At 36.2% G+C, this 20533-nt stretch overlaps 1 protein-coding gene across 2 annotated transcripts in view; it reads right to left on the reverse strand.

Annotated features, from left to right (window-relative positions):
• The window catches only part of Trps1 (transcriptional repressor GATA binding 1), a 239188-nt gene extending 238868 nt beyond the window's left edge, over positions 1 to 320 (reverse strand). Inside the window, exon 1 of one of the 2 annotated variants that reach the window (XM_048802037.1) lies at positions 194 to 320. In XM_048802037.1, the coding sequence (XP_048657994.1) occupies positions 194 to 254 (61 nt within the window). In that variant the 5' untranslated portion in view covers positions 255 to 320. The remainder of the gene's footprint in view (positions 1 to 193) is intronic. The other variant, XM_048802041.1, reaches the window with a different exon arrangement.
• Between the last annotated feature and the right edge of the window lie 20213 nt (positions 321 to 20533).

Below are 20533 nucleotides of genomic sequence, written 5' to 3' on the forward strand. Positions count from 1 at the left end.
TGTGAACGTGCGGGCTGGAAAAGAAGGAAAAATCGGAACGCTTTGGGAATAAAGCGATAAAGACGAGGACCTACCTTGGGGGTGTGGGGGGTGCGCGGGGGGGCAGGCAGTGCGTGGCGGCCAAGGCGACGTTCCCCAAACACTCTGAGATGCTGTCCTGAACAATTCAAAGAACTCTTAAAAGTGCTCTTACCTTTTCGGTGGTGACTTTCCCTCGCCCTCTCAATTAAACGACGCACGGTTCCTGTGTGCATGTGCGCCCCCTCCCCCGCCCTTTATCTGTGGCGAGAAGTCTAGGGACACCTAGTCGTCGGTGGTCAGGGTTTCCCATGTTCTGATGGCAAGAGGGCTGCAGGAGAACAACTTGAACTCTATCCTGAGTTGGAGAAGTGCGGACTGAGGTTGCTATGGTTTTCTGAGCTGAGGAGAAGGCAGAAGCTCAATGGGTGCTTTAAGGGGGTATCACAAAATAGATAGAATGGGAACATTATTCAAATACTGCCAGATTCATACATGCTGCTCTTTGGGGTTTTAGTGGCAGATAAGGAACGCTGAATTTGGCATGACATTCTTTTTCCTACTTCACATCTCCAGATTTTCTCATTAAGAGAAATTGCCTCCACATAAAGTTTACTGAAATGAGCGGTGTTTTTTGTTTTTAACTTCTAAAGATCAACAATGCATAAAACATTACCATGACAGGATTCAAAGTATAGGAGGTGTTAAAAACCAAGTAAACATTTCTTGGGCATTTGGACTTCTTTTCTTCAGTTGGGTGACTTTAAGTGGCATGTTTTTCCTTTGGTGAAAGTCAGTTTAAAACTAATTTTGTGCTAAAACGAGAAACATCCTTCTCTAAACGACAGAATGATTAAAATTAGAATTTTAGAGAGGTACAATCATGAATCTGTGAGCTGAAGATGAAGTGATTTCCTCCGAAATATTTTTCACTAAATGATTCTTGCATCTTTTTAGAGAAAAGATGAGTATATTTGCGAAACATACTATTATCAGGGATAAAAAAAGCCATATCATATAAAAAATTGAAACAAAATATGTGCTTTCAGAACCTTTCCCTTTTTTTCTGTAAGGTCTTTAATTCTTCTTAATATACCCAATCAGACAGATATGTGATTCCTTTCTGTAGCACATTTATTACAGAAGTATTTTGGTAGCATGCTTCATCTACTCTTTGTGAATAGAAAAGCAATAATTCTTTTGCAATAGAGAAACCAGGCAGGTGAAAGAGTAGTCAAAATACAGTTTCACAATGAGGCAAACAATATATTCCCTAAAGGAAGAAGACAATGAAACTCATATGCGTAGAGTTATTCATGTGTTATCATCAATTTAAATTAATTTGAGAAGAGACTTAGATTTATGTGTGTGTGTGTGTATATATATATATATATATATATATATATATATATATATATATATATATTCCTGCATGCAGGGAAAATTAATATCAAAATCTTCAGTAAATCTCATAGTCAACTACTATGACCACCTGCATATTTCCACACTGGAGTCATTAAATACTGTCCACCCCCAATTTCCCCTGTAAAAAGTATTCCTATATTAAATATAGACCTTTTATTTTCTTTTTTAAGCCATAAATTAAGTTGCTGACTTTTATGGAAATATGCACGGCACCTTGAGACACAATTTTATTCAGAAAAATAATAAGGATAAGAGTGAAACATTCTTTAGCTATGACTAACTGAAAATATTAGGTCAAATAAATTTGGAAACATGTATCTGACTAGTCAGACTGTTTGAATTTAAAGGGTTAAAACCACCTAAAACTGTTGAAGCTGGTACCTAACTGATAAAATCTGTGGCCATAGCATCTCAGAGAAGTTAAATAGTACAGTTATTCACAAGGATTAGTTCTCTAATCTCTTCTGCTCCCCAAGATTTAAATGACATTTTAAAAGGGGAAGTGATCTTCCTCTCAGTCACCCTCAAATCTAAAGCAATCGTCAAGAGTGTAAATTTACTCACATGTAACAATCATTGATTAAATTGGTTCAAAAAATTAAATTACACGCTTTTGCAAGCACAAAACCCTTGAGATGGCTGGTGTTTTTCCACCTGTAATAATACAAAATCTGACCATAAGTGTACCCAAAATTATATATTATCTGAAAAAATTAAAGCCAAAGGTCTAAGGATGAATTATGTCCTTTAATTGAAAGGATAAAGTTACATTCCAGGTACTGAAGCCAACAAATTCATGGTCACTTAAAATTTTAATGAATGAAGTTTCACGGACACAATTTTGCTAAAGTTTGCCTGAGAAATGAAGAATGTCTTCATGTTACTTTTTTGTATTTCAAGTTTGAATAGAGCAGATCAAATGCTGTCTGTATCAATCCGTTTACATTAACCACAAAAGATCTGTAGAGAACTTAATAAAAGCACAAATATTTTTGTAATTTTTTCAAGCAAATTATTTATTTATGAAATAATTTATGAAGAAAATTTTTACCTCATGCTTTAGATATATTACATATGCTCTTGATTGACACAATATGTTTAAGCTCAAAGGCCCTCATAGCATTTTTTAACTCTAGTAGGAATATTTCAAAACAACCAACTAATACATGAGGTCATAATTGTTTGACAGTTGTTTTTAATAAATAAAATAAGTTATGTATATTGTTTTCCTTCAAATGTTTGTTGATTTGTTTTTCCAGTCCTGACATTTGCATGGCACAAACTGAATTAGGGGAAATATTAAAGATTTATTTACATTTATTATCTTCTGCTGTCAAACATATGCAAAACTCTTAAAACCATTACCTTCTTTTGCTTTTATTAGCAATGCATTTCTGAACAATGGAGCCTGGATGTTAAAATGACAACCTGTGCTTTTATAAGGCACATCAGAAAATAAAGAAGAAATTAGCAGAAATAAAAAACACAAACAAAAGGAGAAACTTTCAACTAAAATAGTTTCTTTATAACCTTTCATAGTGCTTTGAATTATGGAATACCTTCATAACTGGACCACTGATAAAACAGTTCCTCGAACTGTATTGGGCTTATTATTTAACAAGATGACATAATGTACTCTGTTTTATTATTTAAACATTCTTTTCCCCCCTTTTCTTGTAGTTTATTCAGAGGAGATACAAAGAGGGATTAAGAGTTAAGCACAGGCATACTTGTTTTACATTTTCAACCTTTTAGCACATAACTTACTTACAGCTCCAGTGCCTGTAATCACAATGATTTTACCTGATGGAACACGTATTTCAGAAATGTAATCCAACTGTTTACCCTAACACGCCATAAATTGCAATTCCTTTTAGAAACCTCAAAGATTGACAACCCTTGGTCCTAGATGCCGACTGCTTTAACACATACTATCAAGAAAATATTTATGCATTATTTGCTCTCAAGTTAGTACTACCTCATGTGAAATGGAAGATGAGTTTGCCTTCCAGGACATCAAAAGCCATTATTGAAGTACTCTGCGCTCCGTGGTGAGACCTGAAGTAACAGGCATTAGCAGACATGAACTTCTCTGAGTCTATTCCTTCCCCCAATCACACAGCACACAACCTTTAAAAAAAAAAATACTCTTCTGCACAAATTATGATCATTTTCCAAACTACCTATTGCTCAGCACCTCTGGGTGAATTTATTAAACATAATTCAGCTTTAAATAGCCTGTATCTGGTATTCAAATTCACACTTACACTTGCCAATCCTCTCCCTGCAATATCAGGCAAATGCCTAGTTAAACAGATGGGCCTTGCAGCCCACCCAAAAAGCCAACAAACATGAGCATTATTTAATTAAAAAGGGAAACAAATTTCTGAGGTGTAGACACATACACACACACACACACACACACACACACAACACTCCTTGACTAGAGTGCCCCAGAATAAAAATAACAATTCTTGCTTTTTCGTTAGGTTTTCTGAATGTCCAACTATATACTATTCTCTGGATTGAAAGTAAAATTAAATGAGATCACTCGATGCTATATATTCAAACTCAACCACTCTGGGAAACAGCAGGACTCTTTCTTTCTCAAACAGAGGAGAACATTTACATCCAAAATGACCCAAATCCAACTCTGATCTTCATCTAACCCTAAAAAGGAGGTGTTTTCCAATTTTTTCCTCATTTATAAGCTCTGCCCCATTATCTTCTCTTGCTATCCTTTTTCATCCCGTGGACTACTTTAAATCCTATGTAATTAGCTCAGTTGTACATAACTAAGTTCAACATCTGATTTTACCTAAGTTTCAGACTGGAACACTCTCCCAGTAATTCAAATATTCTATGATAATAATTAAGGATGTCCTTAATATAATTAAGGACAAGGAGGCTATAAGAGAAAGAAAATGGGAGGAGGAAGGAAATAGACAAGCCCCATCTCCGTCAAAGAGGTGAATCATCCAGATCAAAAACCTCAGACTTTGGATATGTTTGGCAATACTCTCTTCCTTGGGCCCCACATCCAATAGATTAACTAGTGTTCCCACTGTTCCTTTTAAAAAGACTTTTGTACCTGTTACCACATTTCTTTCATCCATACAGACCCTTCCAAATTTAAATGTTGTTACCTCTCCCAGGATGTCCCATTGAGATTTCCTAGCTCTCTCCCTCCATTCATTATAATACAGAGCTAGCAGATTCCCTTAGACTGTCTCCCTTCTGCATTTTTGACTCCCTCCTGACAAAAAAACACCCATGATTCTGCTGCCAAAAGAATAACCCCAAAGTGCATAGTGTATTCAAAGCTTCCTATAACCTAGTCCAAACATGGCCTCATCATCAATCCTTAACATTGGCCATTCTCTTAACTCACTGACTGACTCACCATTACCTACATACACACAACATTCCAGAATTATCTTCTACTGACTTTGCCACCTCACCTGGAAGGTTTTGAAAGGCTTTTCATGCCAACTCTCCATCTGAACATCCTTCACTTCTTCTAAGGCCAAACTCAGATTTTACTTTGTGCAAGGTGCCTTCCTGAGTTCCAAACAGAATCGGCAGTACAGGTACTAAGCTGCTATCACTAGCTAGGGATTCATCCTAATGACTTGTATAATGTTGTTTGTTGACTCCCACCCCTGCTAAATTGTAAGATTCTTGAGGGCAGAAGACTATGAAATTGTAGGTACTCAATAACACCTGTTAAATTGAATGAAGATCAGTACCACCTCTTTAAGTATTATTTGGAAACATATAACCCAAGTTTCAAATTCTCTATGTAGTGTCCTCTCCCTCTCCCTCTCTCTTTCTGTTCTTTTTCTTTAATACATATGGGCTGACGCATCATGTGCCAATTGAAGTTTCTGGGTGGTCTTCATCTCGGCAGCATATTTTTGGCAATGTATCAGAGAAGATGTTTGTCTTCCTCTGAAATATTGTCCTCATTATCATTAAGTTTTGGTTCATGATTCCATGTTGCTCTAAAAATAGTGAATTAAATGATTTTTAACTAAATCCTAGGCATTAAAACATGGAAGTAGAGAAAACAAGACCAAAAGCTAGAATTTTTTAGATAGGAAAGGATTATTTGTAGTTTTAGACACCAGAAGTGCAAGTTAAGAAAGTAATAAAGTTGATTTAGGGACAAACAGGTTCTTTAAACATGAATGCTTTTTCTCTATGCTGTTTAATGTCAAAAGACTAAATCATTTTAGCATGTCAGTCCATTGATTGCTATTAAGTTTTACAGTTGAAATTATCAAAAGCTCATATGATGATTAATGGTGTACATCCAAGTGTCCAGATTCCAGCAGGGATCATGCTTTGTAATGTCCTGTGAATCCAATGGAAATACACAAGTGAGCACGTATTCATGTGAGTATACGTGTGCACATCGTGGAGTGTGCAATCACCTAATTATAAAAATTCTATGTTGTGGGAAGCCATTCTGACACGTGACTGGGCGGCTCCCGTTAAGGGTCTGAGGCGTTCTGGCTGTGTTGGAACTTTCCCGGCCCTTTCCTGATGAGAGAACCCTTCCGTGTGGGGGTGTGACTGACCACTGACCCCGGGGGCCCAATCACTGACCCTGACCTTGGAGTGCGGCCCCCTCTCAACCTTCATTGGATGGAATTATCCCCTGAATTTCTTGTTCCCCAATAAAAGGCTACTCCCTGGCGTGCTCGCTCTCTCTCTCTCTCCTGCTAGCCCTGAGTAATCCTTGCTGCCCTACTGGTGGTTTGAGGTTGGAGCCAGAGAGGGGAGCCGTCTCGGACCTGGTCATAGAAAAAGATAACTGAGTCTATGTGTTTTATTTCGATCTCTGCTAGCTAACTTTTATGCCAAGAACCTCATTAATGAAACCAATGCGCCGGCCGCATGGTGGACTATGTAGTTAAAATTCTATCTTGGTGTTCTCACAATTGACTTATCCTTTGTTCACCTACACTACTTGAAATGATTGTTACAGACATAGCTAAGAGATCAAATAATAAGTAGTAGTTATTAGTCTCACTCTAAACTTTGTTCCTAAATAAATTCCAGGACAGTGATTGGAAGACATAGACTGTGGGCTTCTGGAAGGAAATGACACTTCACATTTTTCTTCAGCTCTGTGCCATGAGAGGAGACATACTTCATAACCTAGGCTTCCTTGCTATCAGATTCTGTTTGGGTTTGGCCAATGACATCATTCCACCAGAGTACAGAAAGAGAGACAAGTGGTGTGCTTATCCCCTGACTCCCCCTGTCAGCCCCTCTGAAGTGACTATTCCTGGGGTTTTAGTAATAAGTCCCTCCTTTGTGAACTTCATCCTAAAGACTGCAGGTCCTTCTGCCTATGGCTAGGCCTTGGATGTGTCTCCCTCCCTTAACTGTGCACATGCCTTATAGAGCTCTCTTTAGTTATTCGTTTGAGTATTCCTTGTGTTATCTTCTTGGACCCTGACTGATATTCCTTGTAGTAAAAACAACTTTGTACCATAGAGTCTAATATATTCTTTATAATTCTGTAAAGCTAAATGATTGCACATTGAGTAACTATCATGGTTTGTGTACCCCAGTGGTAAATGAGCTGTCATGGCCTCTAAGTTGTAGAGTTTATGACCCAATTAAGTGCTTTGTAAACTGTTTTGGATGCTTTTTAAAAATGCAGATGTATGGGTCTCGCCTACTACTGAATGTGCATCTCTAATAGAGGTGGGGTTCTGAGAATGCAATTTTAATAAGCAGGTCATATGATCTTTGCATGCACTGAAGTATAACAAAGAGTGGTCTTTTGACTATGACGAATATTAAATGTGAAGATACAGAGTTAGACTTTAATAAATGTCAGTTGAATGGATGCATGAAGGTAAGAATTCATGTTCAAAAAAGGTGGGATAATTCATTAACAGTGGTTCACGACACATAGGGCACTGGAGTTACTACTCTTTCATGGGGTTGAAAAAGTTGGAGGTGGAGGATGTTCTAAAAACTATGCTAATTGTGTTTCCGCAATTGTGCTCTATTTTATCAACTCTATTCCCCTCGTTCTCACTCCATAGACAGCATCCACAAACTTACAGTAACAGTCCCAGCTGCTGGGTTTCCCCAGCAGAGCAGAGCCCTGGGCAATTGTTCCAATTGGCTCTAGTCTAGACTCTGGAGATAGCTCTGTCTGGAAAGAGAAGCACGGACACTCATAGTTCAAAGCTAATTAGAGTCAGCAAGATAAACAAGGTAAGACGCCTGGGAATAAGGGGAATTTCTTGAGCCTCAAGAAATTCACAAATTAGAGATTGGTAAAATCTGAGAATTCTAACTTTATTTTTCTTCCCTCCCAATGATACCTGAGATTTTCAGATAAGAAGCACACCATTGACCATACATGACCACTAAACAATCATTTCATTATCTCTTTATTAAATATAATATTGATTACCTTTTTCCTATTATCCACAGCCTTAGATTTAAGTTTTAGATAGTACTACTTAATCTGTTCACAATCTTCTTGAACTCCTTTTTGAAAAAGCAGTCCTGAACAAAATCCTTGAAGCACTCATATCCAATCATAAAACTAGTTTTAATATACATAACTATGTCATGGCATAGTACATATCCACACACATCTCACATGTATATTGACATCCTTTCAACCAGGGAACATAATAAAGATGCATCTCCTATTAGCTGTTCCGGTCACAGATACATAAAGTGTGCAACTATTGCTTCAATAATGGCATGAATTTCTAATTGCTGTATTAGAATCTAACAAGTAAAGTTCTAGCACAAATTGAAGGCACCATATATAAAATGTTTTTTTACTTAGGATTTAAAAAGATATGCCACTTCATATCTTGACCTGATTTTTAATGAATAAAGGTAATTTGAATTTAGACCACAAACTGAAAAATGAGCATCAAGTAGCCATGCAGAAACAACTCTGTGAGATGCATCTGAAAAATGTATACAGATTATTATATGGAATATATTGTAAAGATGGTCACAGAATTGGTGATGTTGGACAACTCTATGTCCTGCCCCACTATGTAGCATGCACTGTTTAGTATGACTTATAATATCATTAAACAAAAATTAAAATCTTGCTCCAAGGCTTATCACATATCCAGTGTAATACTCTTATTGACAGAGCAGAGGTCAAGGCTGAAGATCATTCTGCTTTATTAAGCTACTCTAACGAATATGTATGTGTAAGTCACATTTTTGGCAGTGGGTTTCTCTCCTTGTTCATAAGAGGAAAGCAAAGCATAAGAGGAAAGTTATATAATTTCAACTGAGGTCATGGTGAAATTTAGCTTCTTCATGCTGTGCTTCAGGACTCCGGCTTCAAAGTCTGCATAGGAAAGACTATCTTAGAGGATGTGAATCATCCAAATGCTTATGAAAGCATAAGATTATGGAACATTGACTTTATTGTAATGTGGACTCTTCCTTTAATTTTAAAAATAAAGAATCTGAAGGCTAACAGTGAATGACTGCAATGTTCAGAGACTCATCCAAGTAATACTAAGATTACTGTTCACGCAGTGCTTGCTATGTGCCAAGCTCTGTTCTAAGTATTCAACATGTATTAATTCATTGAATCTTAAACACTCCATGAGATACATATTACTCTTATCTTCATTTTATGAAGAAGCTGGACATATGCAAGAACACAGTCAAGGTCACAAATGCAGTCAGGTAGGTCAAGGTCTAAATCCCACTATACTACATTTTCATTCTGGTGGCAGAATTGGTACCTGAACAGAGGGTTTGATTTGACACTAAACCATGCAATTACATGTGTGTATGTGTCTGTCTGTCTGCTTGAGGTGAACACTTACTAGTTCTTCACCAGCACAACATTCTTTGTTTCTTCCATGGTGGTAGCCTACTGATTTCCCTCTGGAGAGAGAATAGCCTTTGTTTTTAATACGTAAGGGTGGTCCACTGCAGAAAATCAAGAATCAGACTCTTGCCTTGTCTATTAGAGCATTAGATTCAGGACCTTAACAGAGTTGGAGACAAGAAAACCTTGGTAAGGACAAAAAAAATCTGTGTCTTTTTTTCCATTGTGCTTGAGCCTAAGGAGATCTAAGCCTGGGGTTCTTGCAGTTCATTGGCATTTGACAGACACTGAAAATTTGAGCTAATGCTGAGAAAGCAGAGCTTATACATTGAAAGCTAGACCCTGGGTTCCACAATATTATTTGGACTCCTGACTGATGCCACACCCCAAGTCACATAACCTCTGAATTCCCCAGTTATGTCCCTTTTGTATGGTTTTAAGTCTGGGTGAATTGCATTCCAATGAATAGAAGATAATCTCCTTTAGTGTTTATTATTAGGTGCATACTGATATATAGAATTATACCACCATGAAACTTAAAACTTAAAAAAAATTAAAACATTATAAACTTAATATTTGCTTTTCAAGCCAAATATAAGCAATTCAAACACATAGATTTTCACGCTTTTTATCCAAAATGACCTTTCACAGATTAATGACCAATTGTACTTGCTGGACTTGGCTCTGTAAGTTTTAACAATATTCAACATGAAATTCACCCTCAGATGGCAAAGACATGAAGATATAAGAAACTATCTAGAAATTCAGGGAACATATCCAAAAGACAAATCCTACTAGCTGCTATGAACAACAGCAACATCTTTGAAGTACCTGTGCTCTCTCAAGCTCCAGGATGTCTGTTTGTTAAAACAGAAGTTTTATTGAATAATCTTAAATGACACTTGTTCTTGACTTTGCAAAGCATTATTAATATATTAATAGAATGGTTCTGATTTTAATTTTGTACAATATCCTTCAAAATCAACTTAAGGAAGTAAGGAACAAAATGTGTATCATACCATATGTTCATAAACTTGGTATTTGACAGGCTTCATAAGAAGATGACCAAGGAATTCAAATCCCCAAGTGGAAATGGAGATCTTGTAGGAATTCATTGGTGTTCATAAAATGATGTGGGGCCAGATCAAAACCTATTCATTTCAAATGATTCAGACTTCAGTGTTTGCCTAAGTGAGCAAATGAGGACTATACATGTTATATCTACAATGACCCTTGGGATCTAAAAGATTATTGACCTACGAAGACCTAAGGAGACACAAAGTCAAGTGATCTTTCTGTTATTTCTGTTAATTGATTTTAGTAGTGATCAAGTACCAACCTATGATGAACTTCATTTTGACTCACTGTACTCTGTACTCTGGCAGTATCTATTTCATGTTTACCCATAAACACAGCACACATGAAAATATGGTTATTATGTAGCAATAAATGAGTCTCTAAAAGTATAGGCGACCTATACTTTGAATGTGATCCCAAATCTGAAAGATCAATTAGACTCATAAAACATTTGGATCATTCTGACTTCCTAGTATATGTATCTATTTTTCCATAGAATATTGCTTACAAACCATAAAACTGAAGAGAAAGGCAGAAAATAGCCTCAGCTTACTGTAGTCTAAATAAAATCATAGAACATTAGAAATGAAAGACCCCCTTAAAGATTTCCTCACTCAACTGTGACTTTTTAAATTTAACAATTTTAAAACCAGTAACTAAATATTAGTAATCAGAGCGAGTCAACCATAATGTTAAGTGTTATGTTAATAAATGTTGTCCCCTTTAATCTCAGAACAACCTTCTGTGGTAGCTATTATTATTATTCCCATTTTAGAGATGAAGCAAACGAGGCACAGAGAGAAAAGTTACTTGCTCAAGGCTCATGGCTGATGAATGGCTAGAATTGAAATTCAAGGAATCTGATATAAGTGTGTCACCGAGTTAGAAATAGTTATCTTTTCAGTCACTAAGCCAATTATAAGGGACACATTTACTAAAAAGATTTTATTTTCTGAAGAAATTTTTCTAAAATAAAGAACTATCATTATCTCAATTGCTTTTGAGCAAAATTTTATTATTCATTGTCTTTTGTGAGTTTTCCTTAATTTTTTCATTTTTCCCCAAAATATCAGAAGTCACAAAATTAACTTGCTCCAAATCATATGGCCTGTGACACTGATTCATACAAGTTCTAAAATTCTGAACCTGGGTATACTGGAATCTGTCAACAGGTGTTATAGGATAAATGTTATGAAACATATTTCTAAATCCTGGTTAAACTTGAGCACGATCATGTCACATCATTCAGGAGATTTCCATGTCATTCTGCTTTAAACCAAGGCCCTCTCTGTAACTGACTCACTCCCCCCACCCCCATTCAGTCTCTGGGTCATTTCCACTAACCCTTACCTCTTTCACGCCACTCAAGCCATTGCCATCCTGGACCTGAAACACACTTGGTCCTCACAGGCTTTCACTTGCTATACCTTCAGCCTGGGGCACTCTTCCCAGGATCATCCCCATGGCACTCTCACCCTCACTTCATGCAAATAGTTACCTAGAAATCGACCCTCAGTGAGGCTTTTCCTGGCCACAACCTAAAATACTAAATCCCACTGCATACCTGATATCCTCCCTCTTGGTTTTATTTTATTTTTTCTCCTTGGTTCTTATCACTAGATGTTATATTATGAATTTTATTTATTCATCTGATGTTTTTGTCTCCCTAAGCAAATTATAAGGTTCATAAGTGCAGGTGTTTTGTCTATTTGGTTACGGTTGTATTGATAATGGTACCTAGAATATAACTAGATATTCAGTTAATATTTGTTAAATTAATCAGTTGATTCATTATACTTCTTTGAACTGAATTATTTTAAGCAAGAACAATTTAAACTGCAAATGAAATCAATTACAATGTCGTTAATACAAATGTACATCTTGGTCTACCTACTTTGAATATTTGATTTGACCATTCAAGTTTTTTCCTTGGCAACTGTTATATATAACAGAGATTTTAATTTTGTGTATAAAGCATCTTAGTCCAACTCACCTCACCATCTGCTGAGTTTTCCAGTACAAGTTAGTGCTCAACTGGCTACTATCTAAATCTAATCTATTAACTGAGTTTTACATTCAACAAAGATTTATTGAACACCCACTATGTGAAGGGTATTGGAATAAGAGCAAGAATTTCAAGACCAACAAGAATCCTTCCCTCATAGAGTTCAGAACATAAAGGGAAAAGCCTCTGGATCCAGTAATTGAAGTCTGAGTGGCTATAGGGCTATTATAATACTGTGGTATGGGATTAGGGTGGTGCTGGAGGAGGTAGAGAGAACTAGAAATCTTGAGAGATAATTTGCTTGCAAAATTGGTAGGTATTCCTGATGGACTGGTTGTGAGAAATAAGAAAGAGGACTCAGGATGCCTTCCAGGTTCTGATTGAGGAAATAGGGTAATGAGGGTGCCATTTAGTTGGATTGAAAAGGTGAGGGAAGAAGCAGGTTTCCGTGGGGCAAATGTGGTATCAATTCAAGAAATGTCAAGTTAGAAACACAAGTCTGGAACTCATAGTAAAAAGTCATTTGATTGTATACACACAAGTCATCAGTATACAAATTGCATTTCAAGCCATGGCAATGTATCACATTACTTTTGGAAAGATTACAGAAAAGAGCACCTAGGGAGTGAGACAAGAGGGGTCACTTAGAGGCAAAGATTCATTCTCAACTAGGGAGATCATGTAAAAAACAACTAACGTGAAGGAAGAAACCTAGAACTGGGAGCCATGAATCAATTCAAGAAGAAAATTACTTTTAGAGATAGCAAAAGGTTAGAGGTTGAGTTACTTTTGTTGGTTTTCATTTTATTGAGTTGGTAGAGAGTCACAATAGGTTCCAGTGGCTATTGAGGGTAGAAAGCATACTAGAGAGAGTTTGGGGAGTCAAACAGAGGTGAGAAAGTGTAAATGATGTGCACAGACAACCCTTCTAGACTGGAGTCTAGGAGTCAGAGGCTTAGAGTTGCCTGAAAGTGTAGGTGTGACAAGAGATCTTTTTCAAAGATGGCAGAGGCATGGACACGTCTATATGCAGAAAGGAACGAGCCGGGGAAAGGGAAAGCTTGATGAAGCAGATGAGAGAAGACATAATGTGAGAAGCCTGTGGCAGATGGTATCTACAGCATGCCCTCCTCCTTGGCTAAAGGAGAGTGCACATCCTCCAAGGTATCCGAGAAATGGCAAAGATGCAGATATGAGTGTCCTTTGGGTAGCAGGAAGCTGAGGAGCATGAGTGTATCTGGCAGAATTTTTGGTTGCAAGCTGACCAGATGACTAAGATGACAATAAATCGATTAGATGTGTATATGGTAACTCGGTCAGTGAAAAGCTGAAAACTCAACTCAAAGCTTAGCTTCTAGAAACAATGTCCTGGACTATCTTTAAAAGCAGACTGATAGAGAAATGACCACTGCCACCACTGAGTTCATGATGTCACCTTTACACATTTGGCACCTTTGGCCCCAGAAATGTGCCCATGCAGCCACCATCGTTATTCCTTCCTTGAAGAAAGACTGTTCTTCCTTACTTTGTCTTGCATTAATCGTCTTCTGTGAGAGATGAGAACTGGAGTGTCTGATGGTGGAGGCTGTGCCTGAAGTCAAAGGAAACTGAGAAAGCACATATCTCACACTTCTGCAAGGGGAAGCTTTTATTTATACCTTATAAGGATCCAGAAAATAAGGACTGGGTTCAAATTTTGGAGAGGAAAAAGAAGCACTTCAAAGATGTTCCAGGAAGGGTAAATTAAAATAGCTTCAAAAATCTTAATAACAAAATTTGTTCCAAGCTAGGACAATATCATTGTAAGACATGAAAGTTATCTAATTTCAGGAATCGGTCATAAGGACATAAAAATTGTTAAGCACAGTACCAGACACTGAATCCTGATTCTAAAAATAGTTCTAAAACAAAAAAAAATCATTCCAAGTTTTTAACATGAAAAGAGGTTCACCACTAGAATAGCTGTTGTCCAGGTGGGCTGTGATCACTTTCAGCTCATCAGGACCCACGCTTCTTTAATCAGTGCACTATTTTTGAAGTATTTAAACATATTGATTTTTTAAAAAAAATTACTCACTCTAGGAAAGTTCCAAATAAAAATAAATAAATAAAAATGAACTGAAAATATGAAATCCTACCAGTGCATTCACACTTATAGAGATAAATGATATGTATATAATTTTATATAAATGATAATATGTACTGACTTCCTTTGAATAATTGAAAGATGTTGTGGACCTCTTTTCATTCCATATACATCATTATTATTAATGCCTCTTCAGGGAGCTCATCTTTTAAGCTTTAGAATGTTTCAAATTTTTCTCAATTGTAAGCTTGGCTGTCATGGGCATTCTTGAATTAAAGCTTTTCCCACCTATGTGGTTATCTCCTTAGGACAAATTCATAGAAGGGACATTGTTAGAATACAGATGTATACATTCTATGCTGTGATTCATATTGCCCAAATCATCTCCTGAAATAAAATACTGATTATATCTTTACCAGAAGGGCATGAAAGTGCCCATGGGAACCAGGACTATTTTGAAGAGACTTGGAGGAAATGGGCAGGGATATATAATTTTATACCTTCTGAAGTAGCTAACCTTGATCCTCCAGGGCTGCTAGGGATCTATAATCATGTTGACATTTACTATTCCTCTCAGATTTTTTTCCCTTATATGTGACAGCCAGTGTGAGAATGTAGAAACATAACAAAGTCATCTAGTAGCTCCAGTTTTGTGTGTGTGTGTGTGTGTGTGTGTGTGTGGAGTTAAGGTTCAGAACCAAAGTTCATGACTTTCTTTTGGACCTACTCAGTCACCTCCATCCCAAGTGATAAAACTTTGCAGAATTTAGTGTTGCAAGAACATCTAGCTTATTCTCTTTGTTTTATGGCCAAGGAGATGGAAACCCAGAGATATTGAGTAACATTGTCAAGTTCACAGTTAGTTTAAAAAAAATAGTAACAATGAAATTCTAGCTTCTATGCTATGGTATTTTCCTCATCGTTTGTAGGTTAGATTATGTCATATCAACTCAATCCATTTTTAAGATGTTCAGTATTTGGAGAAATAGGGTGTCTCTTTCAGGATTTGACTTTTAGTTCATATGTCATACATCATATCTTTACCTCCAACATTTGACAGCTATTTTTAAAAAGTTAGCAAATTAAAAGCAGAGTATAAATTGACATGTGTGCTTTCCTGACAATTCCTCCTGAAACAAATCCTCACAAATCAATTTAATTTAAATATACCATGGGAATGTGTGACTAAGCCTTTAAAAATATTTCTATAGGAAAAAAAATTACATGGCTTACTAATTTGTCTGTACCTTGGATGTTCTTACTTAAGACAAACCTTGAATCTAAAGGACACAAGCAATAAAAAATTTTGAGGAGGTAGGGTTATTTTCACTGTTCTTGGTGATTATCCGTGGCCAATATTTCATTGATTCAATGATGTGGCATTCCCTAATGCCATAGTTTGGTACCTAACTTAGCTTAAATACCTCTCAAAGTGTCACATCCTAGTGAAAAACCTTACTGATCTGCAAGCCTATATTTTAAAGCACTGTGTGATCCTATAATGAAAGACTTCATTTTCACATAGTCCATCAGATCATTTCTGGACAAAGATCAAATGAATAGTTTCCTTTTGGGAGGGGAAAACACTAATTTATAAATTTTCACAGAGCTTCCATTTCTGTATTATTTATTATCAAATATATAGTCAGTTGTCTCTGTCTTCTAGGGATTTATATCCTCAACCCTTTATAATGAATTTTGGTCAAGATAAGATGATGCATTTTCTCTCTATTTTTGCAAAGTCACTTAAAATCATGTATCCAAAAAAAAAAATCATCAGCCAAATACCATCAACAATTTCAATGAATCATTTAACATTAACTTGGATATGGTTTCTTTTCTTCAAGTGGGCCAATCAAGGCTTCCTCTCTCCCACACCATTTTGGGCTATTACTCATTCTAGATAGACTATTCATCTGGCTCCTTGACCCAGCTTCCACAGATCCAGATTCTGTGAGGCCGACGAGACTCTGTTTGGTGACAAAACACATTTCTCAAGATAAACCTTCTCAGTCCCCCAAGCTCAAAACCACGTATTCATCTTTGACCCATCCTCGCATGTGTCCCAAATGTGCTGCGAGTCATTGTGTCTTCTTGATTTTTTTTTGTCATGTCATTTAGTTCCACCATTTTCCTCCCCTCTTACCACTTCTCCTTATTAAAATATCTTATCTCATACCTAATAGGTTTGCCTTTCTGTCTTCTTTCCATGATGTCATTTATGTACATAAGAAAATGTTCAAATACTTTAGTTATTTGCTCCCCTGTATCAAAATCTTCAGTGACTCCACGGTGCTTAACTCAGAGATAAAATAACTAGTGTGAGTTCTGCACATTCTTAGCACTCTCCACCTATATCTTAGAAGTTTTTCCCAGAGCCAATTCATATTTTTTTGTTAACATAAATCTCAGGACATCAACTATAGATGAATCTGCTTGTCAATCAATAAATCAAATGGGATACATGGAATCTGTTCTCTTAGCATTAAGGATGCAGTTTCATCATAGTACCTGGACACTCCACAAGTGCCCCCAAATCTTCCCCAGCAATTTTTCCACCCAGACTCCCAGAACCTCCTCATGGACTTTTTATTCCAACCAGAGGAATCAAAAAAAAAACAAAAACAAAAAAAAACTTCTTCTTTTCCACCCCTTCCTCATAGCATTCTCCTAATCTTTAACATCATACCTGATTCTTTCTTTCCATGTGACTTTGAAAAAGTCCCATTTTGTTATTACAACCTTTATAGTCCAGGCCAACACAATGTAACAGACTCCATGCTTAATTCTACGGTCCTCTTAGGCCATGTGACTCAGTTGGTAATTAACTACAAAATACCCTTGACATTTCTTGCTCTGTAATCTTATATAAGTGTCTAACTTTTTATTTCTTTGTGTCTAGAATCATTAGGTGGGTTGTAGGTTTCCAGCTTACATTTTTCCTCCGTCTTTTACAGTAGCAACATGGTAGCACGTAAATACAAGATGATGTTCTAAGTAATTTTTCATGATTCTTAAGGGAGAAAAAAATGACAAAGGTAAATCAATAACAGAGATGATTCTACAGTAGAGGGATATACAAAGAAAATAAGAAAGTGATTAATATAACTAAAACTAACATAGTAATAATAGGAATGCATGCTTACAGGTTATGACCAAATAGTGAGGTCACCATGCTAAAGATAATCTGACCTTTAGAAGCAGAAATTCTATCTGGAGTTTATAACCAAGAGCATGATATATACTATAACAGAGAGATAAATTACACTAACTCTTCTTTCCCTTGGAGATATATTATCTAACTAACTGACTGTGCTCTGTTTAGTTTTATAAAGCCAAATGAGATCATCCATATTCAGCCTTGTTCAACTCTACTCTCTCAAGTAGCAATCAAACAGCTGTCTTCAGTTGCAACTTTGTGACTCATAATACATTCATCCCAAAATGCCCTTGTACATCTTGTAGACCATATCATCATCATAATAATAATAGTAACACTTAAGCATTGTGTATAGTCTTTTTCATCTTCAAAGCCTGTTTAAATTCTATAATGCACAGAAAACGTGACAAGTTGAAAAGGTATGGAGAGAGTTTTTTATTGTTCTAGGAAAAGGATGTTGAATGGTGCAACGCTGATTACAGTGTGCAAACCTGAGAGGGTCTATAAGTTAGTAGTATGTACACAAAATGAAACTTCAAAGTTGGAAGTTATCAGGGTAAAATTGAATCTCTCTTTAATGTAAATAGAATAGAAATCTTAGTTACTAAAACTGCCAGTTGGTAATGTGATTTAATTCCTGAAGTATGGTAGTACTAGGTTACTATCTAAGCTAAGTAGCTCATTAAACTACATCTTATGAAAAAATTAGTATTTGACTGGTCATTTACAAAATCTCTATGCAATCTTGCATATTCATTTTAGGAATAGTTCTCTATACTCAAGCTCATTTTTTTTAACTTTAAGTAAAGAGTTTCCCCTTGCAGAGTGACTTTTGGGATCTCTTCTAACTTGAAGGGCACATTTTTATCCTTCAGTGTATCCTTGACTCTTCTTTACTATTTTAATTGTTCTTTGACTCTCAGTTTGAAGAATCAAAATTGCTCCAGATTGCCTCAGTTAAATCCTGGGCAGGAGGGTGGTGGAAGACACTACTTCCTTTTTGGACTTCAGAATTTTTTTTTTTGAAGCAACTATTTTCTACTGCCCTGCTCACTGTCCTATCATGAAGGCTATAAATTGGTCATTTTTACATCTTTAATAGCCAGACCAAAAGAGTTACCTCTCTGTGCTTTATTGAAATTAGTATATAATAAGAATGATTGCATAAGACATTTTTGTGGGCCACTGACTACCCTAAATCTCCTGTAAGCAGGAAGATTGCAGATGCCAGCAAGCACTACAGAGCAAATAATTTATGTGACATTGAGGTCAGCCCAGATGCTGTGACCCAAGAAAAGACTCCTCAGCACCCTGATTTTTGTCCTTACTCTTTCCTTTTCTCTGGGGCTTTGGAATAGAGGACCAAAATACTCCTTCTGCTGTACCTTTCTGTGTTTATTCGGGAGGCAGGGAACATATTTCCCCCTGAGGATCTTTCCTGTCCTTTCTACAGACCCTCAGCAATCTTAATCTGGGTCGTGACACAAGAGAGGGAACCAATGATCTATGACAGTTCCTAAGCAGCTTTCAGGTTCATCACAGAATAATATATTTTCAGTTATTTTCCACTGATACTCTTGTTTGATTTACTTCATTATTTCTGCAACCATTTCCAGTTCTTTCAGCATGTTCACATTTTAGCATGTTTCTTCATATTGACAATTTAATATAATGTTGGCATCCATCTGCAAACTGCATTAAAATAGATGCCCTTCTCCAATTCTTAAGAAGCTCAAGGAAAATAAACTTGTAATCTCCTTTAAATATATTTATAAAACAAAATATACTGTAACTTAGCTTTTTTTTTATTTTGGCCTCTTTTTCTCCCATATGATTTTCCTTGCTGGTTAACTAATTCAGCAAGTGTTATTTGGGAAGGGAAATTAATGCTTTTCTGAAAAATGAATGCATTACCTTATGTTTTCTCTCATTTAGAATTCTTTTGAGCAATGCTATGTTTTTCCTAAAACTAATTTGCTCTTATGCTATTATGCCATTTTCTAAGTCTTTAGATCTTAAGTATATTTTTCCTGTTCATATCATTTGAATACTTTAATCAAAGAATTATATCTGCAGTAACTCTTCTCATTTTTGAAATACCATGAAATCCTTTACAGTGTTGAATATGGGATTCAATAGTTATAGCTACAAGGGGCTACAGAGGTACGTATATTTTTTTTTCTTCTATACATATTTCTCACGAGTCTGGGGTTAGAATGGGCCATGATTTACCTTTACAAGTCTGATTATCTGTTACAGTGAGATTTATTATAAATAAGGTTTGCTGTAGTATGTTATTACTATTTTTTAATCAACTGCTTATAATAACATTTGTCTAGAGTGTAATCCTCCATTAAGGTGATTAAATTACCTAGACAACTTCAGCAAGCATTGAAATTTATATAACATATACATAAAAGTCATATTAGCTAAATCTCTTATATTTTGCATATGTTCAAAGATATTTCTTGATGTTATCAAACTGTAGTTGCATTTATTAAATACTTATGTACTTATGGTATAGTGAGCAAGATCTGAAACACGCAATACAACTGCTTTCTCTTTACTTTTGAAGGAAAGTCTTTACATCTTTTGAACCATTAAAATTGATTTTCTCTGTATTTTCATACTCACTATTCCCAGTGAAATATGCAAAATACTAGCACTTTGCAAGGGAGGACTCCATTTTAGAGGCTTCCTTTGGAGGGGGCACGTTCATTGATTTGAAAATACACTGTAAAGGTTTCATCTTGGACTGACATATATTTCCTGAATTTCAGGTCCAAAACATCTATAGCTATGCTACTTGTGAGGCCACATCTTACCACAGGGTGAATTTCAGTAGCTCCTGCAAAATGAGAATAACATGGTTGTATTTTTCATTTTATCAGGAGCCCTGGATATAATCAG

The sequence above is a fragment of the Marmota marmota genome, unplaced genomic scaffold (genome assembly GCF_001458135.2).
Source record: "Marmota marmota marmota unplaced genomic scaffold, marMar, whole genome shotgun sequence".
In the NCBI taxonomy this organism is placed as follows: domain Eukaryota; kingdom Metazoa; phylum Chordata; class Mammalia; order Rodentia; family Sciuridae; genus Marmota; species Marmota marmota.